This window comes from Bombus pyrosoma, linkage group LG12 (assembly GCF_014825855.1).
Source record: "Bombus pyrosoma isolate SC7728 linkage group LG12, ASM1482585v1, whole genome shotgun sequence".
In the NCBI taxonomy this organism is placed as follows: domain Eukaryota; kingdom Metazoa; phylum Arthropoda; class Insecta; order Hymenoptera; family Apidae; genus Bombus; species Bombus pyrosoma.
Genome location: NC_057781.1, coordinates 140,799 through 157,615, shown reverse-complemented (window position 1 = coordinate 157,615; position 16,817 = coordinate 140,799). Strand labels below are relative to the sequence as shown.

The 16,817-nt window shown below is 37.0% G+C and overlaps 1 protein-coding gene across 2 annotated transcripts; it reads left to right on the top strand.

Annotated features, from left to right (window-relative positions):
- The first annotated feature begins 14,936 nt into the window (after nucleotides 1-14,936).
- Nucleotides 14,937-16,672, top strand: LOC122573780 (probable U2 small nuclear ribonucleoprotein A'). Of its 2 annotated transcripts, none has more exons than XM_043740621.1 (4): nucleotides 14,937-15,289; nucleotides 15,379-15,419; nucleotides 15,671-16,247; nucleotides 16,305-16,672. In XM_043740621.1, the coding sequence occupies exons 1-4, from the start codon at nucleotides 15,208-15,210 to the stop codon at nucleotides 16,313-16,315; spliced, it is 711 nt and encodes a 236-aa protein (XP_043596556.1). In that variant the 5' UTR covers nucleotides 14,937-15,207; the 3' UTR covers nucleotides 16,316-16,672. The 2 variants fall into 2 exon arrangements, with proteins under 2 accessions (XP_043596556.1, XP_043596555.1); XM_043740620.1 differs by having other exon boundaries at nucleotides 14,969-15,289; nucleotides 16,325-16,672.
- The last annotated feature ends 145 nt before the right edge of the window (nucleotides 16,673-16,817 follow it).

Sequence of the window (16,817 nt, the reverse complement as noted above, 5' to 3'; positions counted from 1 at the left end):
ATTAAAGAAATATAATACCTTAAGATGGTCGTATTCCAGAGAAAAATCCACCTTGCAGTTAAGTGGGAATTCGAGTACGAAGTTGTTATAAACTATAACTAAAAGTATAATCAATTGTCAAGATATCTGTTTGTTCTTAATTAATCTAACTTTTCTATTCCATGGAGAGTAAGTTGATGCTAATGAACAGTATCTTACGTGAAGCTTTTTGCTTTGCATTTCTACGTCAAATCAGAATGCTTTATTTAATAATTGTTAAACTTCTTTTTATGCTACTTGAATTAATTTCTCGAATCTGATAGTGAAATAATTATTTTTAATATCGAAGAATAACATTTTGGAATATGGAAAAATTTCAGACTTTGGAGAAAAGTAAATGATTTAAAAATAGGAAAAAAATTTCAAACCTGATACACTTTTTGTTTTGTGAAATGAAACGATCTTTACCCTGAGGACTTCATATTTTTTTTCATATGTCGTGTGACAGTTTCGAGCGTTAGGTTTTCAATAAGATTTAAAAAATTATCACTTTTTATTCGCCCGGTTATTTAACATAAACGAACTACAATCGCTTATTTTCTTCATTGGCTCCAAAATTTTCTTCGCCTTTTTTTTTATTTTCATTTCACACTTATTTATTTATCGATTCTACCGATCTCTTCAATGTAATAAATAATACATCGTGTATCACATACAAAGTCAAATTATTTATTGATCGGGTCGTGTCTGTCCACTTTTTTCACTGAACGGAGTTTTTATGACACGGATATAATTACTTCGACGTAGAAATGTCAATGAGGTAAACTAGTTAGATGAATTTGTTCTTATATTAGTTACGTCTTTGCGTGTTATTTGAATCTTCCAAAGGTCATTTTCAGTCGATCGAGAATTTTCATTCGATTCACTGTGCCGGAAATATAAATTAGCATAGAAAACTATATCACTGTTAGTATACAGAAATGTTTACATAAATACATTTACATATTATGCACTATAGGCGTCATCGAACAGTTTAAATGATTAATCAGACATAGTAGCCTTGCGTGATGTTACAGGTCAAGACGCAGGAAACAGCCAAGGTTTCAGAACTCGTCTAATAGTGTGGAAATTTTTACTGTCTTTTTCCGCCATTGTCGACTTTCTGTTAAGCATCAATGACCTTTTACGGTTTAACCATATCACACTCCATGCTGCTAAACATATACGAGTAATTTAACATTACGATTATATTGGTAAAAAGTAAATTCCCTTTGTATGTTAAACTATATTTGACCTATTACGCTAGGTCGATGAATTTGTATTCTCTCAGAATTTGTGTATTCTCTCAGAATTTGTATATTTCCGGTCAAATAATATAACAAGTGTTGGACGGTGAGCGTAGTCGGCTCGACTAAAAATGATCTGCAAGGTGGACCACTTTTAACCTTGAAAACCTGCGGTTTTGCCGGGTGCGATGGCCTCTCTTACGTTAAGAGAGGAATAAAGCTTAGGGATTCGAACTTTATAACACAAATTTTGTTCTCGTCGCGATATTTCTACAACTATTTTCACTTTTGTTTTGCAACTGTATTAAAACGACCTGTAAAGAACGTAGCTCTGATTTCGGACGATTGCATAAAACATATAAGCGACGGGTACGAACGGAATCCATTTAAAATTTATTTCGATCCTATAGAGTATCTTTTTGTATCTTCCGCAATCTTCCGTAAATACATTTGACTTTTTGAGAGGACAAAAAATATTTCTTTGGTCTTTTTCTATCAAAATTTTTGTTCTCGCTTAATATTCACATAAGATACATCGATTTAAATATTACATAAGAAATGAAATATATATTGTATTGACAAGGGAACCGAATTTATTTATTTCTGTACACATATTTTACCATATGCTGTATCAAATCGTATGCGATATTATTTATTCCATTACCAGTCACGATGCGTGGCCAATAATAATTGGTATTCGATAGGCGTGCAACACACCCGCATCCATGGAACTCGCGATCGAGCACTATTAGTTCCTTCTACATGTGATTTGGCATCGTGTGCGAATCGATTTATGAAGCAGGGTGGTCTCTCTACTTGATAAAGAAAAGACACAAAGACGTTCTTGATAAAAGAGAGGCAGACATCGAACAAGTTTTCCCTATACTTTTATATCAACATCTTAAATTAATAAATTTTCCTATGATTTAATTCAGCCTTGTATCGAAAGAAAATGTAAAATATAGGAAAATTTAAGAAAGATGTTATATTCCATCGTTACACTTTGTTGTACGATGTTTCATTTATACGATGCAAACAGCGAGAATTATTACATTAGCAAGTTCTCTGATTAAGCATATAACTGTTATTTAATATAGGTTTGGGCTTGGTTTTTAATAGATTCACATAGATTCTATTATACTTTGCATATTTCGCCACCTCATACAAAACGTCTGAACACACCGGATACACTCAGATAATAATTAACACGTGGTCGACTCCTAAGACAAAAAAGCGTCGTTAGAAGTCGTACCAACTTAGCTTGTAGGAACTAGCGATCATACCAACTTAACATTTCTTAACACTTCCCTTTGATCGTAGTTTCTACAAACCCCATTGCTTTGGTAAAAATTTGAGTCTTAACTCTATTTAAACCTTTGGTAAGAATGTCAGCAACATTCTCAGAACTAGGTATATAGGTATAATCTAATATCCCTTTCGACACGCAGTTCTTAACATAGAAATAACGTACTTGGACGAGCCTAGAACTCTCCGCAACTACTTCATCTTTGAACCATGAAGTAGCTCCGATGTTATCACAGAAAATTTTGCATGGGTGAGGGCAATATGACAATTAACCCAACTCCCTTAACAGTAAGGATATCACCACAGTCTCTCTTGCTGTTTCTTGCGTTGCTACAAATTCTGCTTCGTATGTCGATTGAGATATAATCGGTTGTTTCTTTGACAACCAAGATGTTGCACCACCAGCGAGTATGAAGACATACCCACTCCTAGACTTCCTATCTACTGAACAACCCGCAAAGTCTGAATCACAAAACACCTTCAAAGGTTGTCCTGTCCTTTGGTACACTAACTTCAAGTCTTTGGTATTCAACAGGTACTTAAAAATCCGCCTCACTTCTTTCCAATCAGATACAGTCGGATTTGCGCATCTTTGGCTTAACCTTCCTATTGCACACGCGACATCAGGACGACTCACAGTGGCGACATACATTACATGTCCCACAGCCTGTTCGTACAACTCATTATCGAAGGGTTCATTACACTTAATATCAAAACCGGCCTCACACTCCTTAGCTAGCGGTGTTGACACTCAAACCTCATGAGCAATGTCAAACAAATTCAGCATTTGACCTATCTGTACAAATTGATCAAATACAACAGTAGTACTGTTTGGCTTACTCAAGTGGATGGACAGAAATTGAGTGTCAGTCCTCAGCATCCTTACATTTAATTTCTCCTTAATCCTAGTTTTGAACACGTCAATCGCAGTCTTTGTTCCAAACGCAAGAATATCATCCACATACACAGCTACTATCAAATCTTTGGATACATTCACATACACACACGGATCACTCATACATGGGTTCAGACTCATACCTTTCAAAATACTATTTATATGCCTAAACCACATCCTCCCAGCTTGCTTCAGTCCATACAGGCTCTTTTTGAGCTTGCACACATATTGAGTCCTGTCTTTTCCTGGAACTTTAGAAAATTCAGGTTGCTCCATATATATATCCTCATCCAAAGGACTGTTGAGGTATGCACATTCCACATCGATATGTTCGAAACTCCACTCATTCTTCGCACACAGGGCAAGCAAAATTTTTAGAGTCCTACGTTTTACTATTGGACTGAAAGTTTCCGAATAGTCTACCTCAGGTCTTTGCCAGAATTCCCGTGCTACAAGTCTAGCCTTATACATATCAGGACCCCTTTTTACAACAAGTACCCACTTAGAATCAATAACATTTTTGTTCAAAGGTCTTTTCACTACGTCCCACACATCTTTATTCGCTAGGTTGTCTAACTCCTTCATTATTGCCTTGGTCCACTTTTGAGCATCTGACCCCTTCAGGGCTTCGTACACATTCACAGACACACACAAATTTTGTGCTCACAGTTGCAACGTGAGCACAACGACGTCACACGTCTTTGGTTTACGCAGTCTTGCTGATCTCCTAGGCACAGTCGGCACACTCACAACCTCCCCCGATTATTCTCATTAGTTAAACTGTCCATGAAATAATCACTCTCCCCTTCATCGTTTTCACCATCGCTTTGAGTTTCAATGTCAATTGGATCAACTTCCCTTTCAAGTTCAAAATCTTCAACGTCCCATATCCACTCAGAGAATTTCCTTCTTATGTTACTCGTGTCCACTTTAGCATTCTTGTAGGGAAACACATTTTCCTCGAACCTGACATGACAAGAGATTATTACCTTCTTGGTCTTCGGTAGGTAGGTCCTATAACCCTTGACCTATCGGTCGTAACTTACAAATATCCCTTCATCAAATGCCCGGTATCAAATTTTCCTCCGCTTGGGCTTCTCAGGTACCAGGCTTTGCATCCAAATATCCTTAGCCTGTTGATCTCCCCGTGGATGTCGCATCCCTTACTTTTACACAATTCTAATGGAATTCTGTCTCCGAAAGCGGCGAATGGGCATAGGTTCCTTATGTGACACGCAGTGTTCACAGCTTCTCCCCACAGATAGTCAGGGAGCCCTGACTGGATAAGCAAACACCTAGACATCTCAACCAGGGTCCTATTCGCTCGTTCTGACACTCCATTTTGTTCAGGGTTCCTAGGGTCGGTCTTCCTGTCCAGGATGCCTTTTTCCCTCAGGTAGCTCTCAAAATTTGCCCCTGTGTACTTACCTCCATTGTCGTTTTGAAGGGCATTTATTTTTTACTGATACAGCGCCTCCACCTCCGCCTGGTATTCCTTGAAGCACCTAAATACTTCGCTCTTCCTGCTGATGATCCTAACGTACATGAACCAAGAAAAATCATCGATTAAAGTTACAAAGTAGTTACCTCCACCTAATGACTTGCACTGAGTCCTGCCACTGACATCGCTGTGAACGATCTCCAAAGGACGTTGACACATGCGATGGGCTGTCCTCGGGAATGGCACCTCAGTCATTTTTCCTTCCACACAGACTCCGCATAGTTCGTCATGTTTCTTGAAGTCCTCCTTCACGCCCCTTATAGGAATTTTCCTCATTGCATTCCCATGCAGGTGGCCCAATCTCTCGTGCCACGATGCGGTGCCCTTGTAGGCTTTTGCCTCAATGACTTCAATGTCTTCGTCATTGTGGCCAGGCTCTTCCTGATCGTTCTCTACGGAGATATTTGCTACGTGCCCTTCAGAGGGCATTGTCTCTAAATAATATACATCGTCTCCTACCTTTGATTTGAATACGACGTCTCCATCATCGTGTGATCCAACGGCCTCATCCCTTGTACACACTATGGTAACACCCTTCTTTGCCAATTGCCTGATCGAAATTAGATTTACATCTAACTCAGGCACCCACAGAGCGTTCGACAAAGATAGAGTCCAATTCCCACAGAATTCAGCCATTTTCACCACGATCATTCCTTTTCCCTTAACCTCCAGGTGTCCCTTGTCAATACTGATTTGTCCGGTTGCAGGCGCGAAGTCCACGAAGCAATGCCTGTCCGGAGTCACATGATTCGAGGCACCTGAGTCAAGGTAGTTGATCCTCCCTCTTTTCATGTGGCTGATGGACGATAAAGCCAACGTCGAGATCAGTCCCTTGGACCTCGAATTGTCTTCTGATCCCTTCTCCTTCCTGTTATCTTCCTGTCTTTTCTTCTCCCTTTGGTTTTTCTCCTCTTTATCTCCTTTCTCCTTTTGACACTGGTACGAAATGTAGCCCCATTTTCCACATTTATAGCACCTCTGGTCATGTGGATTTCTATTCTTTGGCTTCGCGCCATCTTTGTTTTGTTGTGGCTTGGGCTTCCACTGTCTCCTGCTCGCCATTGCGTTGCCTCTTTCGGATGTGTCTGCAGCTGCGTCGATCTTTCTTTCTTTCCTTCCTTCTTCTTCCTTCCTTCCTTCGATCTTTCCTTCGAGTAGAAGGTCGGACTTCACGATCCTCGCGGTCAGATCCTTATCAATCCTCGTTGCTCTGAGGTACGTCGCATAATTTGGATCTGCCACGAGGCCAGCCAAAAGGAAACATGCCGTAACGTGGTCCTCAATTTTTATACCGGAACCGGATAGCTTGTCACAAAGGTCTTGGATCCTTCCGCAGTACGCGGAGATACCCATGCTAGGGGTCTTCTTAACAGTACCCAGTTTCCGCATGCATAAAACAAGGTCCATCGACGTAGATCTCCCATGGACATCTTCCAGTGCTTTCCAGCACTCCCTCGCTGTTTTCAAGGCTCTGATGTCCCCCAGATACTCGGGGCGAACATCTCGGAAAATGTACGCATGTGCTTTGTTGTCCATTTTTATACAGTCTGGCGTCAACCTTTCTGCTGGTGTTAATCCCGGCTCTACTGCATCACAGAAACCCAGGAAAACCAACGAAGCTTCCGTCATCGTCTTCCAGTATTCATAATTGTCCTTATTCAGGATCGGATTCATATCTTTGTCCACATCATATATCTTCTCCTGGTCGACCATGGCGTAGTCTCTTCTCGGATAATTTAAAAAAAACATAAAAGCTCAACAAATAAATATCTTCACTATCGCAGTTTACTGCCCTGGGCCCATAACCTGTTATTTAATATAGGTTTTGGGGTTGGTTTTTTATAGATTCACACAGATTCTATTATACTTTGCATATTTCGCCATCTCGTACAAAACGTCTGAACACACCGGATACACTCAGACAATAATCAATACGTTCGGGGTGGGATCGCGAATGCGATACCTGGGTCTCGACATCGACAGCCAGTGGACGTTCGAGCCGCACTTCGACTCCCTGATCTCGAGGGCAACGGCGGCTGCCAACGCCTTGTGCGGCCTGCTGCCGAACATCGGTGGGGCGGGAGTCGCGGTGCGCCGACTATACGAGGGCGTCGTTCGGTCCCGGGTGATGTACGGGGCCTCGGTATGGGCGGACGATCTGATGGCGAGTCGCCACAGCATTCTGCTTCTCAGGAGGCTGCACAGGGTAACTGCCATCAAAATCGTCAGGGGATACTGAACGGTGTCGCACGCGTCGGCGACCGTTCTGGCCGCGTCTCCGCCGTGGGAGCTTCGGGCGTTCCGGATGCTCAAGGAGAGGTACGAGTAAAGGAGGCTGTGGGACCCGGGAGGGGACTCGGCCGAGCAGGCGGTCTCAGACGACCTTTTTTTTTACGTGGAGAAATCCTCATGGGCACTCACTGTTGCATCGCAACAGCCGAGTAGTGTCGGACTCTTACCGACTAAAATTCCACGGTGGTCCTCCTGACGTTTACCAAGGTGCATCCGGGGTCTCTTTCGAATTTCACCGGGGTGCCCCTCGACGTCTATCTCCCTGTTGGTGTTGAAGGGAGACTTCCTATTGACCGCATCCTAGGTTGCTTGAGCCGCCAGTTGCCACAGGGGCCCGAAAAACTGGGCGCGGCAGCTCCAGCGCTCTTCGTCAACACCCGCGCAGAGCCGGTCACCCATCCTAGACCGCCCTGCGCCCGACGCTGCTTAACAACTTTCGTGATCGGCCGGGAACGAGCGGGATCCAGCGCGGCTAACGGGCGTTGACGGCCCCAGACGACCTAGGAACCGCCGAGGAGGACGCTTGGGACCAGTGGCGATCCCAATTGATCAGCGAAGCAGACGAACACCGAGGCCCGGCAGTTCTCCCAAATTGGGGGACATGGTGAAGCCGCCGCGGCCTCCCGCTCACCTACAGAATAATCCAGATACTCACGGGACACGGCGTGTTCGGGGAGTACCTGAGAAAAATCGGACGGGAGACAACGGACATCTGTCACCACTGCGGGGATACGGCGCAGCATACGCTGGAAGCCTGTCCGGCGTGGAAGTTGCCCCACTACACCCTGCGGCACATCATAGGCGAGAGGCTGACCCCCTCAGCGATCATAGCAGCGATGCTGAACGGGCCACAGGAATATGAGGCTGTCAGCCTCTTCTGCGAGCGAGTTATGCTCGCAAAGGAGCGAGCAGAAAGGGAGGGAAAGAGAAATTCCCACCCGTGTAGGATAACGCGATGGAGGAGGATGGCAGTCAGGCGGCCTACAGCCGCTTCATCGCCGTCACAACGAACCGCGACTAGAAGGAGGGACGGCGCTAGGGGCAATGCCCCCCCCCCCGCCCTGGCGCCAAATTCAACAGTCAGGGACAATGCCAAATTTAACAGCGGCAGCGGAGTGTCCATGAGGATTTCTTCACGTGCAAAAAAGAAAAAAAAAAAATATAAAAAAAAATAATCAAGACGTGGTCGACTCCTAAGACAAAAGAGCGTCGTTAGAAGTCGTAGCAACTTAGCTTGCAGGAACTAGCGATCATACCAACTGAACATTTCTTAACAATAACAAACACGAATTATTCATGTTAATAAAAAATGCATTATTCGTATCTTTCCCAGACTGGGAATATTGAAGCTTCTTTGCGTTATTCATCGATTAAATAATTATTATATTTATTTTATTTATTTTGAACAAAGAAAAATATCCGGTGTTACAATCGAATTGCATTATCCTTGTAAAGAGAATGCATTCTGTAAACTGTTGAAACCGATATTTCCATCGTTAAAACGTGCTATTCGACTATTTTATTGCATCTGTTCGAGTAAGAATCGCTTTTCTAGCTTCATAGTCTTTATGTTGCTGCCAGGTAGAATGTTCAAGCAATGCTTCAAATAATCGAAGTATTTTAGTTTTACGAGTAGCACGGCGGATTGGTCGGCTCATAAGAGAAAAACAAAGGCATTTTTCTTAATTACACGATTACGCGAATCACGAGCTCAGGATATTTACATGAGTAATTCTAACCCCTTTGATTGCTTTTTTTACGTTGTTTTTTTCCTATTTGACTTAGAACTTTGAAATCGTTTAGACAAAGAATTAGTCGCATAGTTTGGCCTGACTTCACGGTATAATGTTTCTTCATTATAATGAGAAAAACCACCTGTACGATGATTGTATTACGTAGATTGTTCGTAGAAAATAGATAATTTTTTAGAATGACTCGGGGAACTTGTAATATCTTGCACTATATCTATATTGGCAAATAAGATATGTATATATATAATCCAGTATATTTTCATTATATAAATCGAAAATCTATACATCGGATCAGCGAATAACAATTTTCATATTATTACATAGGGGGTAGCAAATGATCCTCTAAATATTTCAATTTCATTTGCCTTGTGTTGACGTTTTTAAAGCAATGAGACGTGAAAACTGTTCGACAGAACGTGTTTAAAATATATAAACAAAAATTCACGACTTAGACATGTAAAATTAAAGGCAAATTTCTGTAGAATATCTACGACAATATCAAGTAGGAAATGAATTAAAATTATGTACCTATTGTTTGAAAAATTAATTATTAAATATACGGAATGTGCAATATACATTGACGTTACTTAAGAACATGTAAGTTTATTTAAATGAAGTATATTTAAAAATACGTACATACATAAGATCGGAGGTGATAATTAAATCTAAACACGCGTGACCGGTCAAACTTTGCAATATTTTTAGCAGCAATTCCCGCCTTGTCATCTTGATAAATATCACACGTTTTCGAGTGAAAAGTTATTTACACTTCTTCGACTAACGAAGTACCAGAAGGGAAAGGTCATCGGCAATCCATAAAAATTTATTTCGAGGATTATGCAAAACAAACATCAGAAACGACAGAAGACGCGATACAATGGCGACGCATTTCGTAAAAGATCCGGCGATTTTCCCGCACATTCGACGAATGTAAAGTCATTTACGTCATTATTAATTCCTATCGTGAAAATTTATATTTTTTCCCCAGCTTTTTCTTACCGCGTTTTGATGTCGAAAATTAATATGTTAGCAATCTATGGTCTTTAGAAAACAATTTTTATGTAACTATTGACATCCCATTAAATTTTTTCAAATAAAATTGTTAATAAAGTTATGCTAAAGCTACATAAAATATTGTTGCGTTTTTGCATCTCGATATTTCTATAAATTCTTTATTCGGTATTAGAATGCCATTATTCCCTTATAATGTACTGTTAACTGTCAAGTTAGTTAGGCTAGTAATCGCCCTGTCATTGAGAATACACCTTCAAACTTTTTTGCGTGAAGGTCACTCCACGTTCAAAGTTGGCGGAATGATCATGATATGTTCGACATTTGAGTTCTCGTCAATAGTATAGTGCTTCACGGGCCACGGAACCGTCGATGTCCTTGTATCATGAAATTCGACTTTCTCACTTAACAGCATATTTAAAAACAAACCTGTCATTATTACACAAAAGTGCAGGTCTTGTATGTACATGGTGCTAATGTTAAATGAACGAATCTTATTTGCTCGCAATTATTTCATATTTTACTGTTTAGAAATGTTTAGTCACCATGATTATTAACTTTACTGTGTTTAGTAGTAAGTGTTTATTAGTATTGTGTATCGTTCTTTACATAATTTACGAATTTGCATTTAAATCTCCGTCAATTACAATACAATTCATAGAAGTTTGCATTTCTCCAACTTATTCTACTAACCTCGGACCCTCGGACCTAGCATCATGAAATATTAAAAGTGTTATTATTCATTTCATGGATTAATGAATAAAATTGACTTGTAGAAAATTCGCTAAATGTCTGAAAAGTAAATATTACGCACATTGCCAGCGTGGAATCTGAACTAAGACTATTGCGATCGAGGCCAACAATTACGCATGTTATAATTAGGAATATTTTATATGTAATAGTCATATTATCGGCTACGTAAACGATAAATAATATTATGGAATTTTTCATATTTTTCAGATAAAACTAGTACATACAAATACATATTAATTTATGGTAGAAATATGGTAGTCAACGAGATATTACATTTGAATCACAAAAGAGTGTTAAAATAGTATAACTACAACAAAAAGCTTTCAAATTCGACAAAACATTATTGATCGCTAAATGCACGACTAAGTAAACATAAAAATATCTTATAATTGAAATATTCTGAATGAAACCTACAAATTTTTGTAGCCTTTCTGTTTTTTTTTTAAAAGATCAAATCAATTCAAGTTCAAATCAATTTACTATAACTTAAATTGCCGTCAATCGGATTTTTTTGACGCAACTGAAGGTTTTGTAAATGATAAACATAATATGGATTGTAGTAATAGATATGTTCAAAAAAGTTCACAAAATAACAGGTGAAGAAAATGATTTTCGATATAAAACATAGGTATGTATACATATCTTTCTTATTACCGCTGACCGATCTTCTAGTCCGCTTAATTTTGTATTCGAAAACATCGAATTGGAAAAATAATATATTAAGAAGAAATTGTAGGATTTGCACGTTGAATGGGTCAAGTGTTACGTGCAGGTATCTATCGTATCATTTCAACGTTAATGAAAATCGTATTTATCGACTAAGCTAGATATAGATGTCTTAGTCTTTATCGACTTTATCGCGTCGTGTCGTTGAAAATCTCTGGGTTCTGTTCCATTTGTAAAATTCTGTATGCAACAATGTTTGGCAACAAAGTATCAGTTATTAAACAGGAAGCAAAATAAGAAGAAAAAAATCTTAAATATGTATATGCCGTAAAACTTGAGCAGAGATTCGTGAGGATCAAATAAATGCAAAAGAAAGGTAACTGAATGTAAATGCAACCTTGGAAATTAGGAACAGGTAAACGTCTGCTGTTCGCTCGGATCTGATTGCCACGTGTTGTTACTCGCTTATGATATTATAGGCCAGTTTGTGGAAGAAAAAGTTCGTGGTTAAAGACACCACGCAGACATACGTAAATCAAGGCTTTGAAGGTTAATAATAATGGAGATTTTTCATCATCGATCATATAGGAATATTTTTATACTCCTATTGCTTTCCTTAGTGTGCATAACGCATCTGTTATTGTTATACGTATACTATACATAACTATAGTCATAGTTATACAGTATACGTGGTTCACGCAAATTGTACACCTCGAATAAGTCCTAAAGTATGTGTTATATGAAAAGGTTTTTTATACAAAAGTTGCATGCTTTGGAGGAGTGCATCATGTAGTAAAGCATATACCTTTTTTTATAGGTGGAGTAGTTTCGGAGATTTCAAGGACGACTGTATTATTTTAAATATCAATAATGTACTTCCCGCAACTGATATATTCTTCGAATCTTCTACTATCTTTACTATTCTTCTTCTATCAAAAAGTCGATATGCCTACCGTACCCCACTGTAGTTTGTTGTAGTTTTATTCGTAGTTGTAGCTGTAACGCTTATTTTTGATGTGTAGATATGTATATTAACTTTGTATATCCTAATGGGCTATTCTTGTAAACAATAAACAATAAAAAAATAAACAATAAACAATAAACAATAATATGCCCCTATAAACCATGCAGCTCTATTTCAAATTATCAAAAATCTATTCATACAACACATACTTTAGAATTTATCGGAGATGTGCACGATGCGCGAACTCTCCTGTATGCACAAATAAAGATAGCTGCGATTTTAACCGATGCGGAATGTTTTAAATGTCTCATACATATGTGGAATACTATTGCATATGAAAATACTTCTCGGATATTCTGTCCAATGTAATTACATATTCAATCACAGTTTTCGCAGGCTATTTTATTTTGAACGCTTGTTAAAAATTGTATCTGTTACCTGTCTGGTTATTTAGACGCGTTCATTCAAGCATTTTTTCATCTGATGATTTTCTTGAATAAACAAAATGTACTTGCGAATATGCACAGTCTGATCTCATCGATTACCGCATTTTACTTGCTGATTATATTGGTTGTTTCGATATAAGGAACACGAAGCGTAAAATTCCATAATCATGAACCATTTTGATTCTATACTCATGAACCTCTAGAATTTTTCTGTGTATCATCATCAGGAAAAAAGTGCCATTTTAATTTATTTTGATAGATAACTTATGCGTCTTTCTTTTACGATAACATCCACCACAATGAATACTGAAATTATAATACATCTTAGAAAAACTTATACCGATTAGTCTGTAAATATTTTCAACAAAATATTTATTCGTTGAAGAGCGTAGTTCTTTCTACTGCAGGTAGCAGATGATTTCACCTGTTTTGTCGCCGTATTTTAGGGAACATATTAAGTACGCACTATATAGGTATAGTACTTCTACGTATTTGCACACGTATCAGTCTTACGCGACATTTTCGCGATAGACTGTCGATTATCCAACGTTAGATACGTGAAATTTAATTATCGATAGTTTCTCGATAATTATTCTGTCAACTAATTTTTGGACAGTAGAAACACCGTACATTATATGATCCTCCAAGAATTGATAACTGTTTTGTTTGATGTATTCTTCAATTTGAATCGTTCAGAACATATAATGTAAAATGAATCCCATAAAGTTTTTCAACTGTGATACTGAATGTTGTGTCCATTATTTGGATAGTATGACCTTTAATATAGACAAGCAATATCTCACTAACTTTAAACGACAAATATGGTATGCAAACATCAGAACGAGAGAAAAAAAATATTTGAGGATGAATAATTGAGTCTTTGTCGTACAAAGAAAGTTTAAGCGTGTAATATCTACATGTATGCGCATATGTACTACATATGTACCAAATAATGTACCTCTTAGAGGTATATTAGAGCTACGAATCGTAGCCTCAAATGGAATTTTGATAAGTGTATTATATATCGTATATATCGAGACAAAACCAAATCGACAAGAATGTTCTGGATTTGAATAATATAAAATCAAGCTATTATTAATAAATTAAATTTATTCGTTCCCATGGAGCTGTACAAATCATATCCGCTTGATGGCAAGTTGCTCTTGTTTAACAATATGAATAAGCTTTTCTTGCATTATATTTTTTAACTCATATACCTGATAAATTTACATCTGTATTTAGCTAGTAGAAGTAATTGATCGTTATAAGAGAAAAAATGGATGATTAGTGATTGGTTTTATTATATGTTTCCCCAAGCTTTTTATTTTTCTTTTGATAATAATTTATGGCCTCATCAATCCTTCTTTTCATTCAGTCAATAGTTTTTTATCTTTGCGTAGTTGTTACTTCATCGTTATTCTTCCTATACATTTTTTTCTCTTTCGTGTGTTGTAATGTAGATGTACGCACATAAGTTAAAAAACGGAGACTACATTATTATTTATGTGTTTATCAAATTGTATCTATATATTGATATGTTCAGGGTGTTATATTTTAATCTTTTCACGCAATCATCTCCCAAAGTATTCGTTATCGTAAAAAATGTTTGAAGTAAAATTTATTATGTTTCGAGAGACATTCATAAATCTTGTCTATGTAGACATATTTTCGAGATTTCAAAGATCACCTATGTTTTTTTAAAGTGGAACTAACATTTTTCTTACAACATTTGATGCTCTTTTTAATTCTCTACAAAAAGGTTCAGGTTACTTCAGTCCAAAATTACTAGTTTATAAGATATTTTAACTTTAATATAAAACTTATTATATGAAAGACAAAGAAAAACAACTGAGAAACAAGTCTTATCTTTTATACATTCAATCTAATGAAATTAATATTGAAGCATCTTTTAAACCATTTTTCCTTAAAGCATTTTTAGATGCAAGTATCTTAGTACTTTTTTGTAGAGAATTAAAAATTACATCAAGTGGTATGTAAAAAAATGTATTGTTTGATTTAGAAAAACGAAGATCGCATTGAGATTTCGAAAACGCCACCATCTAGACAAATCTGATCGTCATCATAAGACGTTCCATTTGAAACAGAACAAGTTTTATTTGAAACATCTTTTATAATAACGAATATTTTGGGAGACAATTGCATGGAAAGGTTAAAATGGGATACTCTATACGTTTGAAAGCTTTTGTTTCCGTTGGTTTCCATGAGCTGCGCGCTTTTTTGAGAATGAAGCTTACCAATCATAAAAATATAGCTTTAGAGAGAACCTTATGGAAGCTATATTGTGATCGTTGTCAGGTTAAGTTTTGTATCGGTATTGTGTGGTAGTATCATTAAATAATGGTTAAGTTAACACCAGATTTAATTCAACAATCCATGCAATATATTAATCCTGTGAAGGATCGAGAATTAGATCTCAGAGGCTAGTAAATAAATTATATTGGTAAAATATAACCTAAAAATTTTCGTTAATTCTGTAATTCTTAGTTGCTTAAATCTCTGTTATTGCAGGATATAAAATACCTACAATCGAAAACTTGGGCGCAACTCTGGTTAGTGTTCTAGTCAATAATGATTCTTATTTTTTGGTATATCTACAATGTATTTTCATGTGTACTTTTATTCATCCCAATTTGTATTTATATTGACTTTGGTTTCAAATCTACATTCAAGAACAAATTTTTTAAATATTGACAATTTCTATAATATTTAAAAATATTAATAGATATTAATTCTATTAAAATAAATCCATTAAAATATTAATAGAATTACACAAGTTTAAAATATAATAATATTTTTATAGGATCAGTTTGATACCATTGACTTTTCTGATAATGATATAAGGAAATTAGATGGGTTTCCTCTGTTAAAAAGAATAAAAACTCTCTTTTTCAATAATAATCGTATTGTCAGAATAGGAGAAGGATTGGAACATTGTATTCCAAATTTGGAAACTCTTATGTTAACTGGAAATATGATACAAGAACTTGGTGATTTGGAACCACTAACACAGTTAAAAAGTTTAACAAACCTGTGTTTACTTCAAAATCCAGTGTCTGCGAAGCCTCAGTATAGACAATACGTTGTATACAGATTCCCACAGTTGAGACTTTTGGACTTCAGGAAAATTAAGATGAAAGAGCGTGAAGCTGCAGTTACATACTTTAGGAGTAAAAGAGGAAAAGAAATGGTTCGTGAAATAGCAAAGAAAGTAAAAACACAAACATCTGGCATACCTATGGACAAGCCACTCACAACTCCAGAAGAACGTAACAGAATTAGGGAAGCTATTACAAATACTTCTTCCCTTGAAGAAGTCCAGCGCCTTAGCAAATTGCTGCAAGCTGGACATGTGCCTAGTGAAGAAAGATTACAAACTGGTATGTAATTAAAAGAATGTGCATTATTCCTTTTACGTTTCTGATTATGGAAAAAAGCTCTGCATTGATTGTTCTAGGAAATACGATACCTGAAGCAATGGAAGAAGAAGATGATTAAGTTATATTGTACATTATTTTCAGATCTAAATCAAACAAGAAACACTTTTTTTTATTACAGTAAGTACACGACTGTATACCATACATGGAACTGAAAACAGTTTGTTAAGCTAATAAGAATGTATATGCTACACACAAATGCATTATCATTTAAAGATGTACAAATAAAATTATGTATACCTTAATTGGCCTGAAGCGACTTTATAAACGTATATCTTATAATACTAAACATTTTCGAAACTATTTGTAATGTCCATATATGTATTTATTTCAGTGATTTTTCAATAAACAAGTTATCTAGAAAGATACTTTTTTGTATAAATTTCTATCACATATAAAATAATATTACTTTTAATAAATAAATACATCGTTATATATCATATTATATTACATAAAATATTTATATATCTTGATTCATGTGTTTACATACCTGTCCATTGAACTATGTAAATT

Coding starts and splice junctions, on each gene's coding strand:
- LOC122573780 (XM_043740620.1), top strand. CDS start 15,208: ATGGTTAAGTTAACACCAGATTTAATTCAACAATCCATGCAATATATT. Junction 15,420..15,670: donor AAAACTTGGGCGCAACTCTG/GTTAGTGTTCTA, acceptor ATATTTTTATAG/GATCAGTTTGATACCATTGA. Junction 16,248..16,324: donor TGAAGAAAGATTACAAACTG/GTATGTAATTAA, acceptor TGATTGTTCTAG/GAAATACGATACCTGAAGCA.